The sequence below is a fragment of the Phacochoerus africanus genome, chromosome 3, assembly GCF_016906955.1.
Source record: "Phacochoerus africanus isolate WHEZ1 chromosome 3, ROS_Pafr_v1, whole genome shotgun sequence".
Lineage (NCBI taxonomy): Eukaryota > Metazoa > Chordata > Mammalia > Artiodactyla > Suidae > Phacochoerus > Phacochoerus africanus.
Genome location: NC_062546.1, coordinates 16528039 through 16552828, shown reverse-complemented (window position 1 = coordinate 16552828; position 24790 = coordinate 16528039). Strand labels below are relative to the sequence as shown.

Below are 24790 nucleotides of genomic sequence, written 5' to 3'. Positions count from 1 at the left end.
CGTCACAGACTTGGTGGAAGGGTCACTTGCCATCACGTGATGGGCCCTGGGCTTGTACGCATTACATCACTTAAACAACAACCACAGGAGAGAAATACTAATTTCTTTTTAGGGCCACACCGGCAGCATAGGGAGGTCCCCAGGCTAGGAGTCAAATTGGAGCTGCAGCTGCTGGCCTACGCCACAGCCACGCCAGATCCGAGCCATGTCTGCAACCGACACCACAGCTTGAGACAATGGCAGATCCTTAATGCGCCTCCTCACAGACACTAAGTTAGGTTCTTAACCCACTGAGCTGCAATGGGAACTCCAAAATACTATGATTAACCTCAGGGTGCAGATGAGGAAACTGGGGCTCCGAGCATTTTAATAACTTGCCTGAGACCACCCAACATATCCATGCTTCTCCAACACTCCATGCTGCTGCCACTCCGGAATGTGGCCACAGGCACCCCGAGGGAGGGGAGCAGGCCCTGCCTCTGCCTCCTCTATGGAAACTAGCCCAGGACTGGACACACAATAGGAGCTCATGCAAGCCTTAGGTATAATCAAGCTGACACAAGAAAGTGACCACATACCAGGTATTAACAGAGGGTAAAATCCTAGACCCTTTCCAGCTCTGGGGACCTGGGAGACCTGAGAGAGCCTAGGAGGGACCTTCTACAGAGGGCCATGATTGTCACCGTGCTCCAGAAGGGGGACAGAGCCCATTGGAGAATGGCTTCTCCTTTTGCCCACTCTGCTGCTTGGGTCCAACCCAGCCAGGAGGCTGCTGCATCCCCTGGGCCCATCATCATCATCCCCATCACCCTTAACAAAAGACAATATTTTTTGAGCACCTACTATGTGCTAACACCAAGCTCAGATTCTTGCATGTATTACTTAATTTAATATAATAGTCTCCAAGGTAGTTAGCACCATCAAGTCCCATTTTACGGGTGAGAAAACTAAAGATGAGAAGCTTATGTAACCCACCCAATTTACAAAGCCAAGAAAGGGGGAAAGCCAGGACTTCCAGCACAGCTAACACCAAAATAAGATGAAGGAAGTGTCTGTTAGTGTTGGATTCAAACGACCTGTTTTCAAACCCCAGCTCCTCCATGTCCAAGCTGCGTGACCTTTGTCAAGTCATGGAACCTCTCCAGGTCTGTTTAACCATCTGTAAAGTGGGTTAGTAATGGCACTTAGCTGCCACTAGAATTATTGGCGAGATCAAATGAACTGTGGCATGTGAAGTGTATTTTCATTTGGTCGTGGCAAGTATCTCCTAAGCACCTACTGTGTGTCAGGTCCTGGGCTAGATCTATGGGTATGACAGTGAATAGGAGAAACTCATCTCTCCTGGAACTCACAGACTAGCCCAGCATGTTGCCCTCTGCATAGCAGCTGCCCCATAAATGTAGCTGCTATTTTCTTCTCTTTTTTTTTCCTTTTTAGGGCTGCACCCACCGCCTAAGGAAGTTCCCAGGCTAGGGGCTGAATCAGAGCTGTAGCTGCCGGCCTACGCCACAGCCACAGCAACACAGGACCCAAGCCACATCTGCGAACTACACTACAGCTCACGGCAACACAACACCAGATCCTTAACCTACTGAGTGAGGCCAGGGATCGAACCCACATCCTCATGGATACTAGCCAGGTTTGTTACTGCTGAGCCACAATGGGAACGCCTATTTTCATTATTATTACTTACTTAGTGCTTCTTCTCCCCAAGGGTTGGAAACCCCCCACCCCTACCCTGGGTCTGCCAGGATGGCCAGCCACCCACCACCCACCACCCACCACCCTTGAACTTGGCTCTGGGCAGGCTCTGCTCCCCACTCGCCCCACCCCTCCCGGTGAGCCAGCCCGCAGCAGCGGCAGCCCACAGGGCTCAGTCAGCAGACATCTCCTGCCTAAATAAGGACAAGGCGCCCAGGAGAGCAGACTGCGAGCTGGAGGAATGTGACAGCTGAGCCCTCCCCTGCCCGGCACCCTCCCCCGCCTCCGGCCCCTCCCCAGGTGGGGCTCTGCCTGGCATTCCAGTTTTTTCCAGAGCAGCCCCCAGTGTTCTCTGACCCCCACCCCCACCCCACCCCAGACGGCTCTAAAAGCTGATAAGGAGCCTAGGGAAGGAATTCCAGGCAGCCCCATCTGCTCCTGGGGGCTGGCATTCCCTGTGCCACTCGAGGAGGGGGAAGCCACAGGGAGAGGCCAAACCCCGGCCCCAGCCCTGGAAAATCGCATCCCTTGGTTCGAAAAGCATTTCCAGAGATTTTACTCAGCCTCGGACACTGTGCCAGGTGTGAGGCCCCAGAGGAGATTCCACCCATGCTGCTGTCTTCCTGGCCCCAAGCTACGTCACTCACGGCAGTCGCGACTGGGACAAGTCCGTGGCTCCTGGAAGGGTCGGGGAGGGGGAGACACACCAGGCCCAGAGCATGGAGTCAGGGAGGACCTCTTAGAGAAGTTCTTGCTGAGGCAGAGGTTGGGCAGGGAGACTCTGGCACCAGACGACCTGGGTTCCCATCCTAGCCCTGCTGCCTCCTGGCTGTGTGACTTTGAGCAAGTTACTTTACCACTCTGTGCCTCAGTTTCCCCATCTATGACATGGGAGGCTAAGAGCGCCAGACTCACAGAGCTGGGAAGTGCACTGGTATTTGCTGTCATGTTGGAGGCAGGGCTTCCCAGGCTGACAGTTCCTATCTTAGCTCACCAAACCAGAGGGTAAAGGTTGAATGCTAATCAGGCATAAAACATGGCAGGGCTTCTCATTCCCAACTCTGAGGATGAGGCTAAAAAGACATGCCTGCCTCCAAATGTAGCAAGTATTAAAGTATTAGGTACTGTTGGAGTTGCTAAGACAGCTGGGAAATAGAAACCAGCGTTGTTGTTCTAAGAGGAAATTTTATGATCCCTTTGAAAGACAATTTGTTAAAATCTATTAAAATAAAAATGTATACAGAAAAAAAAAATGCACTGGCACTGACAAAGTGCTTAGAGCAGTACGGGGGATTGTGTCCTCTGGTCTTAGGGTGACCAGAGAGCTTATCATTCAAACCTGAGGTGAAAGGGAGGCTGTTTATAATTACACCTAGCAGGAAGCAGGGCACACGCGGTCACATGGTCACCCCGGCCCTGACCACGACTAAGGTGCCAAGGGAGGCTGAAGGTAGAGCGAGACGGTGCATCGTCTTTGTAAGCCAGCCCTGCGAGAGGACACCCTGCCATTTCACACAGGGAGAAGCACGCAAGGGTTGCTGAAGTTTGGTTTGTTGCACTAGATCTGACCTTCAGATTTCCCAGGAAGAATAAATAACCCTTAGGATGAAGACACTTAAAACCAAGACTCGAGCTAAAGTCTAAGGAAAAAATGAAGGAACTCAGTGCATTAATTAAGAAATACTGGGGAGTTCCCGTCGTGGCGCAGTGGTTGACGAATCCGACTAGGAACCATGAGGTTGCGGGTTCGGTCCCTGCCCTTGCTCAGTGGGTTGGGGATCTGGCGTTGCCGTGAGCTGTGGTGTAGGTTGCAGACGCGGCTCGGATCCCGCGTTGCTGTGGCTCTGGTGTAGGCCGGTGGCTACAGCTCCGATTCGACCCCTAGCCTGGGAACCACCATATGCCGTGGGAGCGGCCCAAGAAATAGCAACAACAACAACAACAAAAAAGACAAAAAGAGAAAAAAAAAAAGAAATACTGATCTTCATGTGTCTGGGCCCTGGTGGGGGGGGGCGGGTAGACAAAGAGGGAGGCGAAAGAGGTGTCGCCAGGAAGCCAAATAAAAGTGGATTCCATTCCCGGGGACCAACCATGGTTGGCTGGATAAAAAGGAAGGATTCGGAGACAGGATCCAAGACAGAAAGACACCATCAGGCAGGGGTCGGGCGACCGGTAGGCCTGAGGGATGGGACCAGGGGAAGAGGTCAAATGCGGAGCGAAGGCCGTGAGGTGGTCAGGGAGGGGGCCCCAGGCCTGGGAAGGGCACATCGTGATGGCTGAGAACCAGGTCTCAGACCAGAATCAAGGGTTCAAGTCCCATCTCCACCCCTTACGCACTGGCTGACCTCTGGCGGCTCTGCTGAATACTTCGCCTCATTTTCCATAGCGATAGAACAGAGCAAACAATACCTTCGCCCTTCAGCATGGCCTGGAGACCAAGTGAGATGAGGCCTGTGAAATTCCATTCAGTTCACACACACTGCAAACGCAGAACGTATGTGCCACAAAGAAGGGATTTTTTTCTCGGTTTTGTTCATGCATGAATCCCGAGCACAGCCTACAGTAGGTGCTTGGTAAAAATGTGTTGAATGAACAAACAGCAGCCTTTGGGGTATCATTATCATATTATGCAATGACAGGCCTGGCTGAGCGGGAGCAGAGGAACATAAAGGAGCTTTTTTTACCGAGGAGGAAGCAGGCCGAGACAGGTGAAGGGATCTGCCCGAAGTCACACAGCCAGCAAGTCACAGTCTAGGCTCTGCCTCCCTGTCCCAGCTCTTCAACCCCACCTCCTCCCTTCCTGCCTGCCTTCTATAAGCATTCCCTGGGTGCCTACTAAGTGTGAGCATTCCCTGGATGCCTACTAAGTGTAAGGATTCTCTGGGTGCCTACTAAGTGTAAGGATTCCCTGGGTGCCTACTAAGTGTAAGCATCCCACAGTATAACAGGAATATAAAGAAACGTAAAACCAGAGGTCTGGCCATAAGGAGCTTATAGAGCAGCAGAGAAAATCTACAGGAAAACAATCTAATGGGGAAAGTTCAGGCTTCTTGAAATAAGAAGCCCAGAAGAAAAAAGAGACATGGGGAACTTGCCTATAGATGAGACCTCTGAGCTACAGCCTGAAGCAGAGCAGAGTTGGAGAAATTAGGTCTGGTACTAAGCACGTGCAGGAACTGGCTCATGCAAGCTCCTGTCTGCTCAGGATTGACAATTACTCACGTCTCCTCCCAGCCCTGTGTTCAGTAACAGGATGCTAGTAGCTTAAGATCAGCCACAGAGGCAGTATTTACACTGTGGAAATTGGCAAACTCCAGGAAGCAGGGTTCTTCACCCCCACCCTCTCCCTCCAGCCCCTCCAAGAGCTAGTTAATCTGCACATTACTATTCGGAATAGATATTAAGTAGGAAAAAAGTTAACTCAGCAGGTGCAGCAGATTCAGATTCTTAGGTTTCATCTCCTACCTGGGCAATTTCTATCCCCCACTTTGAAAAACAGGTTATTAGCTCTTTTGGTCTCGGCGGTGTCTGTGTATAAAAAAGGAAACCTGCAATTTGCTCTGTGGGGGAGGTGGGGGAGCAGAAGGGGACCCCTCCAGGTCATACAGGCATCCTTTCTTCTACCTGCATGCGGATCTGGGAAAAATGACGAAGATTTTATTTTATTATTATTATTATTTTGCCTTTTTAGGGCTGCACCCGTGGCATGAGGAGGTTCCCAGGCTAGGCATCTAAGCGGAGCTACAGCTACCAGCCTACACCACAGCCACAGCAATGCTGGATCCGAGCCGCATTTGCCACCTACACCACAGCTCACAGTAATGCCAGATCCTTAACCCACTGAGCGAGGCCAGGGATCAAACCCGAAACCTCATGGTGACTAGACAGATTCATTTTCGCTGCGCCACAACAGGAACTCCAACAAAGTCTTATTTAAAATTCTGAGGCTGTGGTCTTATTTCCACATCCGTGTGAGCTGGTCAGATGGAGAAGAGAAGAAAGAAGTGAGGAAAGGGTGATCTAAATAGAGGGAACTGCAGGAGCCAAGGCACAAAAAGGTGTCGACACACACACACACACAGAGTTTTTAAGAAACGGAGAAAAGTTTAGCCTGACAATGTCATGAGTGGATGAAGAATCAGGATGGAGGCAAGTGGTAAAGAGCCTCACTGTGCATGGCTGAGATTAGATAAGGGCCATTAATGGATTCTTAACTGCTAGTCCATCAAGAAACTCATAAAGATTTTTTTTTTTTTAATTATGTGGAACAGAGTTCCTGCCATGGAGCAGTGGGTTAAGGATCTGGCATTGTCACTACAGCAGCTCAGGTCGCTGCTGTGGCACAGATTTGATTCCTGGCCTGGGAATCAAATGCCATACTACAGCCAAAAAAAAAAAAAAAAAAAGAAAAAGAAAAAAAATTATGGAGTTCCTGTTGTGGATCAGTGGTTAACAAACCCGACTAGTATCCATGAGGATGTGGGTTCGAGCCCTGACCTCGCTCAGTGGGTTAAGGATCCGGCGTTGCTGTGAGCTGTGGTGTAGGTCGCAGATGTGGCTTGGGTCCTGTGTTGCTGTGGCTGTGGCGTAGGCCGGCAGCTACAGCTCTGATTCAGCCCCTAGCCTGGGAACCTCCATCTGCTGTGGGTGCAGCCTTAAAAAGCAAAAAACAAATAAAAAAGAAAATAAATAAATACAGGAAGAAAAAAATTAGGGCTCCAGGATGAGCTTTTCTGGCACCTGGTGCTTGTCACCACATCCAGCCAAGGCAGGGTGCTCAGGGAAGAAGTACTGACACCTGGCCCCTGGGGTGGCAGTGTTGGGGGTCGGGGTGCAGGTGAGCCTCTGACAAAGTCCCATCTAGCGGACGTGCTCTGTGGCATTTCTGACCTTTGACCTGGTGGGTCAGAGTTCAGGTGCTGCCACCCTTGACCAGGCTTCTGGCAGGGCTACTACAAGTCCAGCGAGGTTACAGCATCAGCAGTGAACAGCTGTGACCTTGTGGTAATACCCCCCCTTGCAGATAGGGTTGCCCGGTGCCAGGGCTGATGGCAAGCAGCAGCAATGCAATGGCCCTTAAGAGGGATGGGGCTTGGCCAAAGGTGGCTTTAGAGATGGAGTCCCCCTGCACCCCTCACTCCCCAAAATGGTCCCACTCCACAGCCCTTCTGGAGTCAGGAGAGGAGCGGCTCTTCCCGGGGTGACTGCTGGGACTCTATGGAAACAGCTACAAGAGGAGGCACAGTTAGAATGATACACATGACAACGGCCGCTACTGAGCGACGGCTGAGTGCCAGGCTCTGTGGTTAGTACTTGACGTGGACTGTGTCACATTCACTCTCACCACCCCGTCACCAGGAGGCACTGATTTAATTTCCACCGCATTGCACAGCTGGGGAAACCGAGGCCCAGGGAAGTGACCTGATGAAGGAAACAGTGTTCTCTGACCCCCACACCTGGGCTCCGGATCCCCAAATGCTATCTGCGCCCCTGTCTCTCCACCTGGCAAACGGAGAAAGTGACAAGATGTGAAGTCAGCGGCTGAAGCAAGGGACTGGAGATGTTCAGACCAGAGAAGGCTCTCAAAGGTGTTAAAATGACAGCCTTCACATCTACAGGAACGTTCAGGGCAGCTATTGCTAACTGCTCACCGAATATCCATGCTCTCCATCTTTAATCCTAACAGAAGCCTCCTTTTTTCTTTTTTTTTTTCTTTTTAGGGCTGTACCCATGGCATATGGAAGTTCCCAGGCTTGGAGCCACAGCTGCTGGCCTAATACCACAGTCACAACCATGTTGGATCCAAGTCACATCTGCAACCTACACCACAGCTCACAGCAATGCCAGATCCTTAACCTATCGAGGGAGGCCAGGGATCGAACCTGCATCCTCATGGATACTAGTCAGATTTGTTACTGCTGAGCCACAATGGGAACTTCCAGAAGCCTGATCTTGTTCAAGAAAGCAATGTGTCCAGCTAAAAATATTCTTCCCAGGAGTTCCCGTTGTGGCTCAGTGGGTTAAGAACCTGACATAGTGTCTGCGGGGATGTGGGTTCGATATTCTTGGCCTCACTCAGTGGGTTAAGTATCCAGCATTGCCACAAGCTGTCATGCAGGTCACAGATGCAGCTCAGATCCAGTGTTGCTGTGGCTATGGTGTAGGCTGTACCTGCAGCTCTGATTCAACCCCTAGCCCAGGAACTTCCATATACCACAAGTATGACCATAAAAGGAAAAAAAAAAATCACCTTCCTAGATCCTGGCACCTAGGGAAGGCCACGGGACCTGCTCTGGAGAAGGAGCCGCAAGTCCTCAGGTGGGCTTCCTTCCCCATCAAGAGATGCCCTTGCATCCCGACCTCTGCCCTGGGACCTGGAGGTGAAGCCAGGGGCACAGTGGTCATCCTTGAGCAAGAGGACAGAGCCACCTTCTAAGGGGAGTGGGAGGGTAAGACAGAGGGAGGTGGGTCCCTGGGGGCATCTTGGAGCTGCCACGTCAGCCTCGTACCACTTCTCTGATCCCCTGTGAGCAGATGAGCCCAGTGGCTAAGACAGGTTCTGTTACCTGCAGCCAAGCATGGTTCTAACCCAGACAATCCCTAGAGGCAGAACGGGGACCAACAAATCGAAGCTAGAGAGGAGCCGGGCAGGCTTCATGTTTGAACAAGACTAAAAGCCAAAGCTGTCCTGGACTGGCTCACTAGGTGGTGAGTGTCTTGTACCTGGAGACAAGGAAGCTGTGACCGAAGGGCTGTCTGGCAAGGCTGATGGGAAGGGCATGCTGACATGGGCTGGGCTGGGCCAAACGGCCCCGCATGCTTCAATCATACCCACTTTGAGAGGTGAGGAAAGGACCCCAGGACGGGTGCACAGTTATGTATGGGCAAGGTTGCTGCCCTACAATGACCTGCAGGCCCCACCAAGGCCATGTCTACCAGGGCTTGGACAGGTGGCTACTGCACCTGAAGAATGACTCTTTTAATTGATCTAATTTCAACTAATTTCCATTTAAATTGCCACATGTGGCTTAGTGGCTCCCACCGTGGTGGGATGACCTGTCCTCATCCCACCCCCGACACGCTCTCTGGCCTTTTATACAATGGTCCTCTCTCGGTCCACGTCAGCCTCCCTGATGCTTCTAGAGCATTCCAGGCACATGCCCACCTTGGAGGTTTTTCCTGGCTCTGCCCTCCGCTGGGCTGCTCTTCCCTCGGTTCCCCTTGGCTAACTTGTTCAACTCCATCATGTCACGTATGTAGAAAGGCAACCTGCCCCCTCCCACGTGCTGTAAAATGGATTTATCATCTCTCCTTGTGCTGTCTGTCTTCCCAGGTAGAATGGAAACACCATGAAAGCTAGGATCTTTAGGTTTTCTTCCCCAAGAATCTAGAACACTCCCTGGCACATAGTAGGTGCTCATAAAGATTTGTTGAATGTGTATGATGGCTTAGCTGCCTGGAATGGAGGGTGCCTCCCTTTCTGGGATGCTAGAGACCTCAGCATCGCTTCCTGAGCCTCACATATGGGCTGGGACCCGGTAGCGACCACAGTAAGTAGGGGCACATCTTCTGGGGGTGTATGGAGTAGCATGGAAGAGAGAAAGAGTAAGGATAGTGTTGGGAGTGTCAGCTGAGGCCAGGGCACACAGGGAACATAAAACAGGGAACCCAGGCCGCAAGGGTGCTCAGAGCTTCCCCCGAGGAAGAAGCATTTGAGCGGAGTGAGGCCTGATCAACCAGAAGGTGTTAGCAAGGTCAAGAGTAAGGGAAAAGCATTTTAGGCCCATGGAACAGCATGGGCAAAGGACCATGGGCAGGGAAGAGAATGGCCCTTTGGAAGAACTGAGGCTGGAGGTGAGTGATGGGGAGAGCAGTGTGAGATGGGGCTGGGGAGGTAAGGTCAAGCCAGACAGGCAGGGTGTCTTGGGGACCAGAGACGGGCATCTGAAATTTCTCCCAAGGACAGACACTCCTGATGGCCACATGACACCTCCTCAGTCTACCCCTCATTTCACCCACAGCTCTGCAGGACAGTTCCACGTAGGGGAATCGCAGTTCCACGAATCCCCTGGCACTGCCAGTGTCCCACCCAAGCACGACTTCCCACATTCTGCCCAGAGCCTTCTCTCAACGCTGCAGGAAGCCCCTGCTCACCCTCCACCCCAAGTGCAAGCACACCCAGCAGTGCGGGGGATTTATGCCCCCAGGGACATCTTCAGTGACTGGGGGACGGGAGCCAGTGGGTAGTGCTTTGCCAACCTACCCGCCCGCAACCTCCAGGTCCACCATCTCGGGGGGCTTCTGTGTCGGGGTCCCAGCCCCACCCAGGCCCGGGGGCTGCCATGATGCTTCCATAACACCCATTTACACAGGCTTTTCCTTCTTCCCGGTCTCACGCCACCCCCTCACTTCCTCTCACCCCCTCCTTCCTGGCATCCCTTCCCAAATCAACCTCCTGCACCCAAATCCTTATCTCGGGCTCTGCTTTCAGGGAGAACCAAACTGAAGACCCCACGGAGGTTTTGCTTCTTACCAGAGTGGTGTGCTCAGGCTTACATATTTAAAATCTCACTCGAGGAGTTCCCGTCGTGGCTCAATGGTTAACGAATCTGACTAGGAACCATGAGGTTGCAGGTTCAAGCCCTGGCCTTGCCCAGTGGGCTAAGGATCCGGCGTTGCCGTGAGCTGTGGTGTAGGTTGCAGACGCGGCTCGGATCCTGCGTTGCTGTGGCTGTGGCGTAGGCCGGTGGCTACAGCTCCGATTCGACCCCTAGCCTGGGAATCTCCATGTGCCATGGGAGCGGCCCTAGAAAAGGCAAAAAGACAAAAAAAAATTAAAAAAATAAAAATAAATAAAATAAAATCTCACTTGAGCTGTTGTGTGGAGAGTTTAGGGCAGGAAGAGGAGCGAAGAGCATACCTAGGGCCCTTACAGTGGAGCAGCGAGAGGGGCTGGTGGCCAGCACTGGGCTGGAGAGAAGCGGCTGGAGACACTTAGGGGCCCTGGTTGGCCCTCAGGCCCAGAGGCTCAGAGGCTACAAGGCAGGCTGATGTGGAGACCTGGCCCCCATCTGCCTGTCCAAGAGAACCAGCCTCGCCCATTCCCATCCCTCAAGCCCAGCCTGGCTCTGAAGACCTGTTGCAAAGGTGCTATTTTTATCCAGCTGGGTGTTTACTTGAAGGATTTGAAGGGTGGGCTTTATTTTTAACTCCTCTCCCAATGGCAGGGACTTGCAGCTGTGGACTTAGGAAGTGGAAGTTGGCCTGCGCTCTGGAAACCCAGGGGGTGAAAGAGCCTGTGCTTGGGGAAGGATGAAGCTTGGAGGAAGAGCCTGCTGGTTTCTCTGAGTTCCACTCGCCTGAGTCTCAGGTGAGAAGAACGACGATAAAACTGATGATGCCTCTCTTTCCTGAGCACCAAGACCATGTCGAATCCTCTCACCCATCGTCTATTATTTTTTGTCTTTTTAGGGCCACACTTGCAGCCTATGGAGGTTCCCAGGCTAGGGGTTGAATAGGAGCTGCAGCTGCCAGCCTACGCCACAGCCACAGCAATGCGGGATCTGAGCTGCATCTGTGACCTACACCACAGCTTGCAGCCACACTGGATTCTTAACCCACTGAGAGAGGCCAGGGATGGAACCTACATCCTCACAGACCCTATGTCAGGTTCTTCACCCGCTGAGCCACAGCAGGAACTCCCATCATCTCATTTAGTCCTCACCACAACCTGGGAGGCAGGGCTGATACTGTCCCCATTCTACAGATGAGGAAAGTGAGGCCCAGGGAAGACTAAGGACATCACATATGCAGGAAGGACAAGGGCAGGATTCGAACTTCAATTTCCCCAGCTCCCCATGCTTCCAATCGCTCAGCCACACAAAAAGTATTGCTAGGCACCAAGGTCAAGGCACAGAATCTTAGACTGGCAGGACAGTAACCTGACATGTTAGAGCTCAAAGATGTCCTCTTCCAATAGCAGTTAAGGAGGGTTTGAGTCCGGATCAGGGCATTCGAAGCCTTGTTGTGCCAGGGATGTGGGGACTTGGGGCTAATTTCCTCACCTGTGAAATGGGTTAATAACAAATAGCATGTCCTTCATGGGGATTAAATGAGATGATGCATATAAAGGAATTAGCACAGAGCCTGGCACCTGGGGTGTGGAGAACGGGGCACTGACCTGTGCCAGGCCCCATCCTGAGCACTGGATCCTCTCATATATCCCACATGACTCATCTGAAAGGTGAAGAAACAGGACAGAAAGTTTAGGGGGAAGACTAAGGCTAGCCAATGTCCGGGACTAGGACCCAGGCAGCCTGACCTTGAGTCTGGGCCCTCGAGCAGCCACCACTATTATTCTTACTGTCACTGTTACCCCAATACCCTGTGTCCAGCCCTTCTGGCCACGCCCCCTGAGTCCCTGGTGCTTCTGAGGTTCAGCTCAGGTACCATGGTCAGGGCTAAGCACTGGCTTTCCGTGATGAGCCGGGCCTTTCGCTGGGACATGGGGAAACCCTGGCATTGGAGGAAAAGGCATTTTTCTCCCAAAGGTGGGGGCTGTTGGTCTGTTCTCTGACTGCTACTGAGGCTGGAAAATCAAGCTGGAAAGGTTCTGGAGTTGGAAGGAAAGCACAGTTTATAGGGCTGGGGGTGGGGGAGATAAAACTTCCCTCTCCACCTCCCAGAGACCTGTCCTCGTCCTGGCTGCTCTATTTAATGGGATCCAGAAACCAGCCAAGGTCTCAGGATAGCCTCCCACACTCTGCCCGCTGGCACGCTCCTCTCTCTGCTCTGACCCTACGTCACTGTCCCTTTCCAGGCCTCAGTTTCTCCATCTGTGAAATGAGCACATTGGGCTGCATTCTCTGACCAGCTTTTTCCAAGGACCGGTGAGAATTACACTGTCATTTCTCTACTTCTCCCCTCTCCAGGCTCAGAAGTCCTGGCTCCCCCCAAACACACTGCCCCAGAGTCTGCACACCTCCCAGCTGCCAGGGACCCAGACAAGATCCTCTAGCTCCCCAGACCCCTCGCCTCAGAGGCCGGCCTGAGCGTCACAGCTGCCTCGTGTATATCATGAGACTCCAACTCTGACAACTCAGGAAATTCCATTCATCCTCGTCTTCGGTCTCTGGGAGCAAAGGGATTTTGTCCAGCTGGCAACTGTTAAAGGAAGGATATGATGGAGAGCAGGAATCTGGGGCTGGTGGGGGGACTTCCCAACATTTTGAGGCCACCTTCTGGGAGTTTAACCCCCCTTGATGGAAGCCATATCCAGGAATCTCGGGAGGTGAGCCAGAAACAGAACAAGGGAAAACTTTGGCCTCTGTGGTCCCAGGCAGGTGACAGTGATGGCTGGGTTCATGGAACACCTGACTGCCCTCAAAGAATTTGGCAAAAATGCAAAAGAATGATAATCACGGTGTTGGCAAGGGTGTGAGGAAAACTGCCCTCGTGTGCATTGTAGGGGGGCGGTCATAAATTTGTTGCAACCCTTTTGGAGATTAAATGGGGTTCTGATAATGATGAAAACACACATTCTTTTTGATTCAGCCATTCCACTTCTAGGAATGTAGCCCATAAGTGCAGATCTGTGCAGGCAAGGACAGGCAGAGACATGGGGGCACCCCAGCCGGTGAGTGACCAGGCACATCTTGCAATAATTACTCTTAAATATCTGCTGAACAGACAAGGGAGATTTGGACTTTTGCTTGTCTGTGTTGATCCACCCTCGTGATAATGATACCTAATCCAAGGTGTCACAGACCTTGTCAGGGGAGAGACCACTGAATTTACATTTTGAACGTGAACCTCAAGAGTCAGTCCCTTGCAAGGCCCTGGGCTAATGGCTTTATATTTCCAGTGCATTCCCAGGATGCTTGACTATCTCTGCTAGGAAAGGCACCTGGCTGAGCCATCCCTTTAACCAGCTCCATGAACAAAAGTACGTGTCCAAGAATGTTCACTGCAGCCTCGTGAAATTGGTTTCGAAATCCATGGAGAGAGCTGGTGAAATAAATCATGATACACACAAACTATGGAATATTATGCCACTATTGAAAAGATTAAGGCAGTGTGTACATAAGCTGAAAAAGTCTCAAAACATATTAAGATGCTGAAGAGCAATGCAGGTAGTCCCAGTGGGGGGGGGGGGGAACACACAAAAAAGCACAAACTGGAACAGGTAGATAGAAGGATGCTATACGGTAACTGTTAACAGTGGTTCCTTCAGAGGTGGGACAGAGGTGGACATGGGAGAGGGGTTTTCTTCCTTTTTATCTTTCGTTGTTTTTTTGTTTTGTTTTGTTTTGTTTTTTGTTTTTGTTTTGTTTTTTGTCTTTTTTTTGCTATTTCTTTGGGCCGCTTCTGTGGCATATGGAAGTTCCCAGGCTAGGGGTCTCATCGGAGCTGTAGCCACAGGCCTACGCCAGAGCCACAGCAACGCTGGATCCGAGTCGCGTCTGCAACCTACACCACAGCTCACGGCAACGCCGGATTGTTAACCCACTGAGCAAGGGCAGGGACCGAACCCGCAACCTCATGGTTCCTAGTCGGATTCATTAACCACTGCGCCACGACGGGAACTCCGCTTTTTATCTTTCGTTGTTTTTGAATTCCCTTAAATGTTAGCAACCATGTTAGTCTGAACAATGGGGAGGAAGAACAAAAGAGAAGTTCACCGTATCTGAAACGGTAGGAGCTGTCGTGGATAAGATGACAGCCTCTGGGCCAGAATCATAGGTCTGTCATTGACTAGCTGTGTGACTTAGAGCATGTTTTTACTTTATTATTTTTTATTTTTTTGTCTTTTTAGGGCCCCATCCGTGGCATATTCCCAGGCTAGGGTGTCTAATCGGAGCTGTTGCTGCCAGCCAACAGCACAGATGGGATCCAAGCCGCGTCTGCGACCTACACCACAGCTCATGGCAACGCTGGATCCTTAACTCACTGAGCACCTTGCTCAGGGATCAAACCCACAACCTTGTAGTTCCTAGTCGGATTCGTTAACCACTGAGCCATGACGGGAACTCCCGGAGCATGTTTTTAAAATCTCTATGTGCCACGGTTAGAATTAGATGCGAGAATTTAGCTAAGCATTTAGAACGGTGCTGACTGCATAGTAAGTTCAAAACTCCGTAACCTGGCATTCATAGCCCATCCTCACCTGGCTCTAGGCTGCCTTCCCAGCCCCATCTCTAATCTCCTTCCCCACCAACACCAGCCCTGCCAATGAGTCACAGCTCCCAAAATACACCACACACGTTCCTGCCTCCGTGGCTCTACCTGGAATGACCTTTCTCTCCCTGGCCTCCATCTGGCAAACTCCCAAGCAAAGTCACCTGCCACCCACCTTCAGGGAGTCTCTCAGGCCACCTCCGGGGTAGTTACTTATCCTTTGCTCACGTGTCCCTCAAACCCATCACTTGACTGTCAAATCCCAGTCTGTCTTGGACACTAGGCTGTGAGTCCCCAGAGGATGCTGGCCGTACTGATGCACTGAGTATCTAGTGCCCACGCACAAGCCTGGCCCAAGAGTCAGCACTAATCAACATTTGCAAAGGAAAACCAGCCAAAGGTCAGATCATGGCTCAGAGCATTCTAGAACCAGGTCTCTTGGCTCTGAGGTCTTAACTCCCCACTCTGCCGTTACTCAGAGGAATGATTTTCCTTGAGATGCTTAAACTATCTGTGCCTCAGTTTCCTCATCTGTAAAATGGTAATAACAATACCTTCCTCATGGGGCTGTTGTGAGGATTAAGTCAGTCAACATATGTAAGGTACTGAGAATCCTTCTGGCTCCTAGAAATAAGGATTGTTTTTAAAATCTCTATGTGCCATGGTTAGAATTAGATGCGAGAATTTAGCTAAGCATTTAGAACAGTGCCGACTGCGTAGTAAGTTCAAAACTCCATAACCTGGCATTCATAGCCCATCCTTACCTGGCTCTAGGCTGCCTTGGACCCTTGTTAAATAAAAATTAAACAGGCTCCACATGGGCAATTACCTGGACCTAGCCTAGACCTAGTTCCAGGGTCAGCATCTCCCCCCAGGGTGGTCTGCATGCTCGCTCTAGAGGTGCTGGAAATGAACCCTGGCAGATGTGAAGCCACAGCGTGAAATAGCATCAGACCCATTCTTATTGTTGCTCAAGGACAAACTTTGGTCAGGTGCCTACAGATCTTCCAGACCTATCCATCTCTTGTCAATGTCTTCATTTAGCACAAAGAGAGCAGACATTAGGTTCTGCACCTGTGACATTAGTAGTTTGACTTCAGACTTGAATAATATCATTCTGTTGTCAGAATTCCCCATGATGTGGGTCCCTCATTTTCAACAGTGAGTCAAAAGTCTTCCTCTTTCTTTCTTTATTTCTTTAATGGCCACACCTGCGGCATATGGAAGTCCCCAGGCTAGGGGTCGAATTGGAGCTAGAGCTGCCAGTCTATGCCACAGCCAGAGCCACGCCAGATCCAAGCCACATCTGCAACTTCCGTTGCAGCTTGCAGCAATGCTGGATCCTTAACCCAATGAACAAGGCCGGGGATTGAACCCGCATCCTCACTGAGACAGTGTCAGGTTCTTAACCTACTGAGCCACAGTGGGAACTCCAAAAGTCTTCCTTTTCAATAACTGTTCATATTTTTAGTAAGTTGATTTACATGATACATGAGACATGGTTGTAGCAAAAATTGCGATGGTGGCTTGCAGAAGATGCCAGTTTGGGAAACAGTTGTAGGAACTGGGAGAGAAGACAGAGCCTTCCCTTAGGGAGACCTCACTCTCAAGAGAGACTCAGATCAGTAGGGAATAACACCTGACTCATTATAACAGCGTACACCTCCTTGCACGCCTTCAAAGCAAAGGCCCTTTACATGGGCTATTTCTTTTGCTCTCTGCAACAATACTTGGAAAGAGAATGAATATCATTCCCATGTGACTGATAGGGAAAGTGAGGCACAGAGAGGTGAGGTAACTCGCTTAAGGTCACACAGCTTGGAAGAAGCTGAACCCAGATTCAAACCTGGGTCTGTCCAAGATCTTAGCTACTGCTCACCGGAGAAATTCACCTCCCAGCAACTCTCAAAGCCAACTCCAACCCTGTGCTCAACTTGGGAACTTCCAGGATCAATCTGGGGGTGGAGGAGGAGGAGCAGAGGACAGACTCATTGAAGGGACCCTGTCTCCAGGGCCGCCCTGATGCCATCCTCGTCCAAAACCTGAAATGTTCCAAACCTCACACCCTGGGGCAGCTGAGAACTCCCGCAGGCGGCCCCTGCCTCTGCTGCGGGAGCAAGACGACAACAATACTTGGATTGTTAGGGTTAGGGTTAGGGTTTAGGGTTAGGGTTTAGGGTTAGGGTTAGGGTTAGGGTTTAGGGTTAGGGTTTAGGGTTAGGGTTAGGGTTAGGGTTAGGGTTAGGGTTAAGGAGAAACCTAGACAACGACAACAGCAACTAACATTTGCTGAGCCGCCTCCTGCTTCCAGCCCCGTGCTGAGCGCTGTGTGCACAGTGTCTGATTGAACCCTCGTGAAAACGTTTCAAGGTAGATATGATTATGCTCCCCTTAGACCTGAGAGAATTCAAGTCTGGAGGGAAGACAAGTTAAGCCAGCAAGAGGCAGAGCCAAAGCCCTACTCCTTGTGCTCCTTCCAGAAGGGAGCCATTTATCAGGGTGTTGGCATGACAACCAGAAGAGGTTAGAACATCCCAGCTTCCCTCCACGGCCCAGGACCTTAAAAGGCGCTACAAAAAGAGTTTGTAGCCACAAAATTAGAAACTATGAAGCTAGTTCCCCCTTGATCGCTTAGTGGCTATGGGTGTCTCTTTGTCCCTTTCTGTACCTCAGTTTTCCCGTCCGGTCAGTGAAGGAGTTAGACTGTCTCTTTAGGGCCCTGAATGGATCCAGAGCAACAGTGTCCAAGAAAAACATAACGTGAGACACATATGTGATTGTTTTTACTTTTCTAGTAGCCACATTCAAAAAAGTTCCAAGAACCAAGTGAAATTAATGACAATAATATTTTCTCTAACCTACTCTATCTAAAATATAATCAACCTGTAATCAATATCAAAATTTTTACTAAGTTACGCTACATGCTTTTCTTACTAACTCTTTAAAATTCAGTGTCCGTTTCACACGTACAACACATCACGTTTCACATCAGTCACATTTCCAGAGCTCGACAGGCACATATGGCCAGTGGCACCGTGTTGGACAGAGCAGATCTAGAATCTTTTTCAATCCATAGCCCGTTTTCGGGGATGCGACAGCTCCGCGTTCTCCCTCCTCACTGGGAAAGCTGTCCTGATCCTAGACTTGGAGCTGACAAGTTCCATGAAAGCCCAGGGCAGGGAGCTGAGGCCACGATGGAGAGAAACCCATGCCGGCCTGGGCCGAGGAGCGCCGGGGAGGCTTTCTGCTCCCTGCAGCCTGATTACTCATCAAAGCCCCCAGGAGAGAGACAACCCTGCTTTTCCTCCTAACTCAGAGATTCCCTTAATTGGAAATTCAATCTGAGCTGAAAACCGAGCCAGGCAGCCGCCCCCCACATGGCACCAGCCCCGAAGGCACCCAGGATAAGGAATCCAGATCTCCCCTCACTCCCCTCCCGGTGGCACTGCGTGCAGGGAGCTGGCACCACCTTCTCCCTCCAGAGATGCAGTGTCGGGCCATGGGCCCAGCAGCTTTCTTGGAGGGCGCTCAACACCTGCTCAAGGGCATAGGCTTGGCAGGAAGGACAAGGAGGGTAGGGAAAGGGGCAAAATTTGGCCCCCAGCAGGGGAGAGCTTGGGGAACTCTCTCCTTCTCTCTGAACTTCCATCTCCCCACCTTTAAATGTGAACACGTTAAGTGATAGCAAAGACTGCTTTTACTGCTGGTTGCTCTGTGCTAGGCATCTTACAGGCATAGCTCATCTACTCCCCAAAACTACCCTAGAGAGGAACAAGATCCAGGGTTCAGAGTGGTGAAGCAACTTGGGCGAGGTCACACAGCAATTCAGTAGAAAAGCCAGAATTCCAACTCCTGGTCTTTCTTCCAAATCAAGAGCTTAAGCTCTTACCTAATCTAAGCTCTGTTGTGTCCCAACAGACTGTGTTGGGACTGTGTCTTGGTGGCCCAAGACAGTCCTAGCTTTTGCCTGTCATAACTATATACACTTGGCATCATAATTTTATCTTTTTCTTTTTCAACCACTCCCATAGCCTATGGAAGTTTCTAGACCAGGGATCGAATCCAAGCCAGAGCTGCATCCAATGCACAGCTGCAGAAACGCTGGATCCCTAACCCAACTGCACCAGGCCAGAGGTCAATCTGGCACCTCTACAGAGATAAGCTGGATCATTAACCCACTGTGCCACAGTGGGAACTCCTAGGCATCATAATTTTAAAATGTTCCCTTTGAAAGAAGAGACAAATCTCCCATGCAAATAATGTGTGTGGATACTTATGCTTCCAAAAGGTAGAGCTTAATTCCAAACCCTTCTCCTTCCCTGAGTGTGGGCCAAACTTAACATCTGGATTCCAAAGATTAAATTATGGAAAGGGGAAAATAGTAGATTTACAGCAGAAAAACCTACCAGAAACCAGGTTTGAAAAGTCTGGAGTTTAACAGTAAGGTATGAATGTTGGCTTTGATTAATATATTACTGTAATAAAAGAAGTTAACAGATTTCTCTAATCTAGGCGGAGAGTATATGGGAGCTCTCTATAGTATTTTTGCAACTTTTCAGTAAAGCTAAAATTTTTCTAACATAACAGTATTATTTTTAAAAAGCACCCCCCTTTTGTAGTTCCTATTGTGGCTCAGTAGTAACAAACCCAACTAGTATCCATGAGGATTCGGGCTCAATCCCTGGCCTCACTCAGTGGGCTAAGAATCTGGCATTGCCGGGAGCTGTGGTGTAGGTCACAGACGCAGCTCAGATCCCAAGTTGCTGTGGCTGTGCCATAAGGTGGCAGCTGCAGCTCCAATTCCACCCCTAGCCTGGGAACTTGCATATGCTACGGGTGCAGTCCTAAAAAGCAAAAAAAAAAAAAAAAAAAAGAAAAAGAAAAATTGCCCTCTTTTACTGATAAAAGTATCCAAAGATTTGGACATTAAATTATACGATGACCTGGTCACAAGCCTGGCTCTGCCCCAACCAAGAAATCTTAAGAAAATTACTTATACATTCTGTCTCCCTTAATGATACTAACTACTCAAACATACATGGCATGGAGTTCCCGTTGTGGTGCAGAGGTACTGAATCTGACTAGGAACCATGAGGTTGTGGGTTCGATCCCTGGCCTCGCTCAGTGGGTTGAGGATCCAGCATTGCTGAAAGCTGTGGTGTAGGTTACAGATGTGGCTTGGATCTGGCATTGCCATGGCTGTGACACAGGCCGGCAGCTGCAGCTCCAATTAGGCCCCTAGCCTAGGAACCTCCATTTGCCACGGGGGGGGGGGGCTAAAAAGATTTAAAAAAAAAAGACAGAAAAACAAAACAAAAACATACATGGCAATTTAAAGTTTACAAAATTTAGAGACAGAAGATGTGTTGGTTAAAGTTTTGGAATCAGAAAGCCCTGGTTCTCTCACTTGTCTGCCAAGTGGTCTAAAGTATGTTGTCTTCTTTCCATGGGCCTCAGTTTCCACATCTGTAAAATGAATTCAGCGACTGGTACTACTTTAGGGGCCCTTGCGATGTGTCCAGAACTGTAACGGATATTGTGATGTGCTACTCAGTTTCCCCTTCAGAACCAAGGGTTGGGAGTTCCTGTTGTAGCTCAGTGGTAACAAACCCGACTAGTATCCACGAGGATGAGAGTTCAATCCCTGGCCTCGCTCATCGGGCTAAGGATCCAGTGTTGCCTTGAGCTGTGATGTAGGTCACAGATGCAGCTTGGATCCCGTGTTGCTGTGGCTGTGGTGTAGGCCAGCAGCTCCAGCTCTGATTCGACTCCTAGCCTGGCCACTTCCATATGCTGCATGTACAGCTCTAAAAAGAAAAAACAAAATAAACCAAAAAACCGAGGATTTATTTCTCCCCTCCCTCTGCCCCCAACCCAGTTGCTCAGAGGGCTGCCCGCTGTCAGTCCTGTCCGGGGACTGCCCTTGGCTGAGAAGAGCCATCCAGCTCCAGGTCATGCCCTTTTCTGAAGATGAGCCCACATGCAATGCAGAGAATGTAAAAATCCAGCTCCCTCACTTCAACTTGGGACAACTCTGAAGGTCATCTCGACTGCAGGGCACCCCTTGTGGTCGGGTGAGGCAGGGTGGAGACTGCCCGGAAACCCAGCCCTCTGCCCAATCCTGCCTTCTTGCCCTCCTGACAAGGGTTGATCCTGAGGGTACTCCCGTGACTTGGTGCACACTAATCTCCATCTCCATTTGCTTCCCAGGGAACTCATCCCACGATAGGACTGGGAACCACTGCACCCCCACTCTCTTTCTTTCTTTGTCTTTTTAGAACCGCACACATAGCACATGGAAGTTCCCAGGCTAGGGGTTGATTTAGAACTATAGCCGCCAGCCGACACCACAGCCACAGCTACGCCAGATCTGAGCCTTGTCTGCGACCTACACCACAGCTCACAGCAACATCGGATCTTTAACCCACTGAGCAAGGCCAGGGATTGCACTTGCATCCTGACGGATACTAGTCAGTTCGTTACCGCTGAGCCACAACAGGAACTCCCACACTATGTTTCTTAACTCTCAGACCCACCCCATTTTTATAGATGAGACACCTGAGGTTAATTTAGCCAAGAACATACAACGTCAATATTTTCAACCACTTAAAGTAGTGCCATGCACACAACAGGTGTTACACGTGTTTGAAGCACCATTAGAACTTTACCTGAAGTACAAGGAGAAGACATTGAGGGGTATGAATATGGCTGAAAGGATAGGTGCTGAATGGATAGCGGGTGGATGGATGCAGGACTGGCGAATGGATGGGTGGAGGTGGTTTAGTGAATAACTAAAGCATGGATGGATTGTTGGTTGTAAGAATGGTTGGGAGATGAAGTTGGCTGAATGGATGGATGATGGATGGATGGTTGGATGACTGGTTAGGTGGGTTGAAGTGGATGTTGTTTCAGTGGATGGAAATATGGTTGGGAGATAGGGTGGCTGGATAAATGGAGGTAACTGGGTGAATGAAGGTAGTTGAATGAATGGATGCCTAGTTGAATGTTAGGGTGGGTGGTGGTTCAGGATGGGAGAAATTGAGTGAGTGTGGGTGCTAGGGATGAGGGGGTGGTGGGTGATTGAACAGGTGTCTGGGTGGCTGGATGAATAGTTGGGTGAATGGATGGGTAGGTGACTACATGGTCAAATAGGTAAGAAGATGGAAAGTTGAATGGGTGGGTGAAGAAATGGTTGGGCAGAATGGGTGGTTGGATGGATAGAGGAACTGGGTGATGGCGGGGTATGCTCAGGCGGTACCAGCGGAGTTAGGTAGGTGAATGAAGGGGTTGGGGGAATGGATGAATTGACTGGGTGGTTGTTTGGTGACAGGGAGGTTAAGGAGTAAACAGAAAGTTAAGCAGCTGGGAGAGTGGGGTGGATAGTTGGGCAGAGAGATGGTTGCTCAGGTTGATATTAGAAAGGGCGGGGGAATGTAAAGGTTAAGTGTATGGAGCGACTGGGTGAATGGGTGGATGGGAGGAATGGAGTGTATGGCTGATGGATGGACGATGGATGGACGACATCCGATCCACAAGCCCTTGCAATGAACCTTCTAAACAGAGTCGCGGGGAAGCTCTTTGACGGTAAAAGAAGCAAAAATGGGGCCTCCCAGGTCGCCCTGCCCCAGGACCCCTTCCGCGAGTGGGGCACAGCCCGGGTCCTACCTGGAGGCGGCGATCTCGGCCTTCTGGCGCGCTATGGCGGCGGCGCGCTGGGCGCCCTCCACGCTGTGCTCCACCTTTTGGCGGACCTTGCCGCTCTTGAGCGGCAGCACGCGGCGCTTGGTGCCCTTGACCAGCACGTTGTGGCGGTACTTGCCCTCCTCACGGTGGCCGTCGGGCAGCGTGGTGCAGCCGTAGCCGTGGCGCAGGTTGTCTAGCCACTCGCCCTCGTAGCGGAGGCCGCTGGAGCGCTCGCTCACGCCGAAGCCCGAGCGCTTGTCGTTCTTCCACTCGCCCATGTAGGTCTCGGTGGTGGTGGCGTCGATGTCGGCCTCGAAGGGCGCGGCCTCGTCGGCGCCCTCGCCCAGGCTGGCGGTGGACGCGGCGTCGCTGGCGCCCGAGCTGAGGTCGCTCTTGAGGAAGCTGACGCGGCTGCGCTGACTGCCCAGGGACGTGCGCGACTCGGCGCGGCGCAGCTTCCCCAGCAGCGCGCCCCGCTGGAACAGGCCGCCGCCCTTGGCCGCCCGCGCCGCCGCGTCGGCGTTGGCCAGGAGGCTGAGCGCGAAGCCGCCGCGCGGGATGGCCGGCGCGGGCAGCGTGGGGCCGTCGGCGGCCGGCGAGGTGGGCGAGTCCGGGGCCACCGTGCCGTTGCTGTGCTCGCTGCGCAGGGACGAGAGCGACGTGCGCAGGGGCGAGCGCACCACCACGGCCATCCCGTAGGGCACGCTCTGGCGCACGCCGTAGCCGTGGCGCATGCCGTTGGTGAACTGGCCTTGGTACGTCCCTGCGGGCGAGGAGAAGGGCGTGTCAGTGGGGCTGCCCGATGGGGGCCTCCCCCGGGGGTGCCCGACGCAATGGGCCAGGCCATCGGGGGCCAGGGAGTCCCGGCTTACCAAAGCCAGCGAGGCTCCAAGGGTGTGAGGTTGCGTGAGCATGCAAGAACAAACGCGTGCAAGAACAACGCGTGCAAACTGGGAGCTGGCCAGTGGTGTGCATATTTCCGTTGGTGGGGACGTGGCAGGGTCACAAGTGTGCAAGATGGAGTCCCGCACAGCGTGAGTGTGGGAAGTTTGGAACCAGGTGAGGCCTCGGGAGGGCGTGGGGTTAAATGAGTGTGCCAGAACACAAGGGGACAGGACAAAAGGAGTTTCTGTTGCTGGGAGCAAGCCTGTGTCTTTAGTGTGCAAAATAGGGTGAGGTTGAGGGAGCCCATTTTAAATGTGAAGTTGTGTGAGCAGGTGAGTGTTAAGCGAGTGTGCACAGATTTGGAACCACACAAGAGAGAATGAGCGTACCAGAGGGTGAGTGGGTAAGAGTGAGTTTGTGCAGTAATGTGACTATTGCATGTATGTGAGTGTGCACAGCAGCAGGAGCATGTGGACACATGAGTGTGCAAGGCAGTGTGCGCACAGAGGGTAACTGAATCACATGAACATGTCATCATGGAATGTGTATAAGGTTATGAGAGTATTCAAGGTCTTGAGTGTGCAAGAAAGGCAAAGTTGAGTGGGGGTGCAAGACTGTTAGAGGATCAGAAAGTGCAAACTTGAGAGCAGGCAAGGCTCTGTTGGTGTGTGAGGTTCAGTGAGTGTGCATGGTTATCCTAGTGTGCAAGACGAAGTGAATGTCCAAGGTCGTGAATGGATAAAACGGTGAGTTCGAATAGTGGTGTGATTGTTGGAGAGCCTGGGCCAGTGCGGGTTGTGCAAGGCCGTGTGTAGGGAAGACCGTTACGGGCAGGTGTGTCAGTGTCTTTTGACTATGTGGCTCATGAGTGTATCATGTGGTGTGTATACACTGGAGTGAGTGCCTAGTGGAGGTGACATCTGAGTACACAAATGTTAAAGTATAAAGTAATGTGAGACACTCAGGGCTGAGTGTGTGAGGTTGTGGGTATTAATGACACTGAAACCATGTACATCCACGTGTGTGCAGGATAGTGACGTGTACAAGGAGATATCAGCCAGAAGGCCTTGCATGGCCATGAATGTGAACACATGAGCTCCTGGGAACAAGAGTCCATGTATGTGGCCGTGACATGGATAGAGAGGCAGCTCAGAGTGTTGGTTAGGAGCACAGACTCTGGAGCCAGGCTGGTGGGTCCAAATCCTGCCTCTGCCCTTGCTCGCTGTGTAACCTTGCGCAAGTGACTTAACCTCTCTGTGCTTCAGCTTTCTCACCCATCAAATTGATAACGGTTGCTTCGTATCTTATAAAGTTGTTGGAGGTTTGAATGTGTTAATATCACAGA

General features: G+C 51.2%; 1 protein-coding gene across 1 annotated transcript in view; it reads right to left on the bottom strand.

Annotated features, from left to right (window-relative positions):
• Positions 1 to 24790, bottom strand: part of JPH2 (junctophilin 2) — a 74704-nt gene that overhangs the window by 24514 nt on the left and 25400 nt on the right. Inside the window, exon 2 of the mRNA XM_047771052.1 lies at positions 22543 to 23323. Within this exon, the coding sequence (XP_047627008.1) occupies positions 22543 to 23323 (781 nt within the window). The remainder of the gene's footprint in view (positions 1 to 22542; positions 23324 to 24790) is intronic.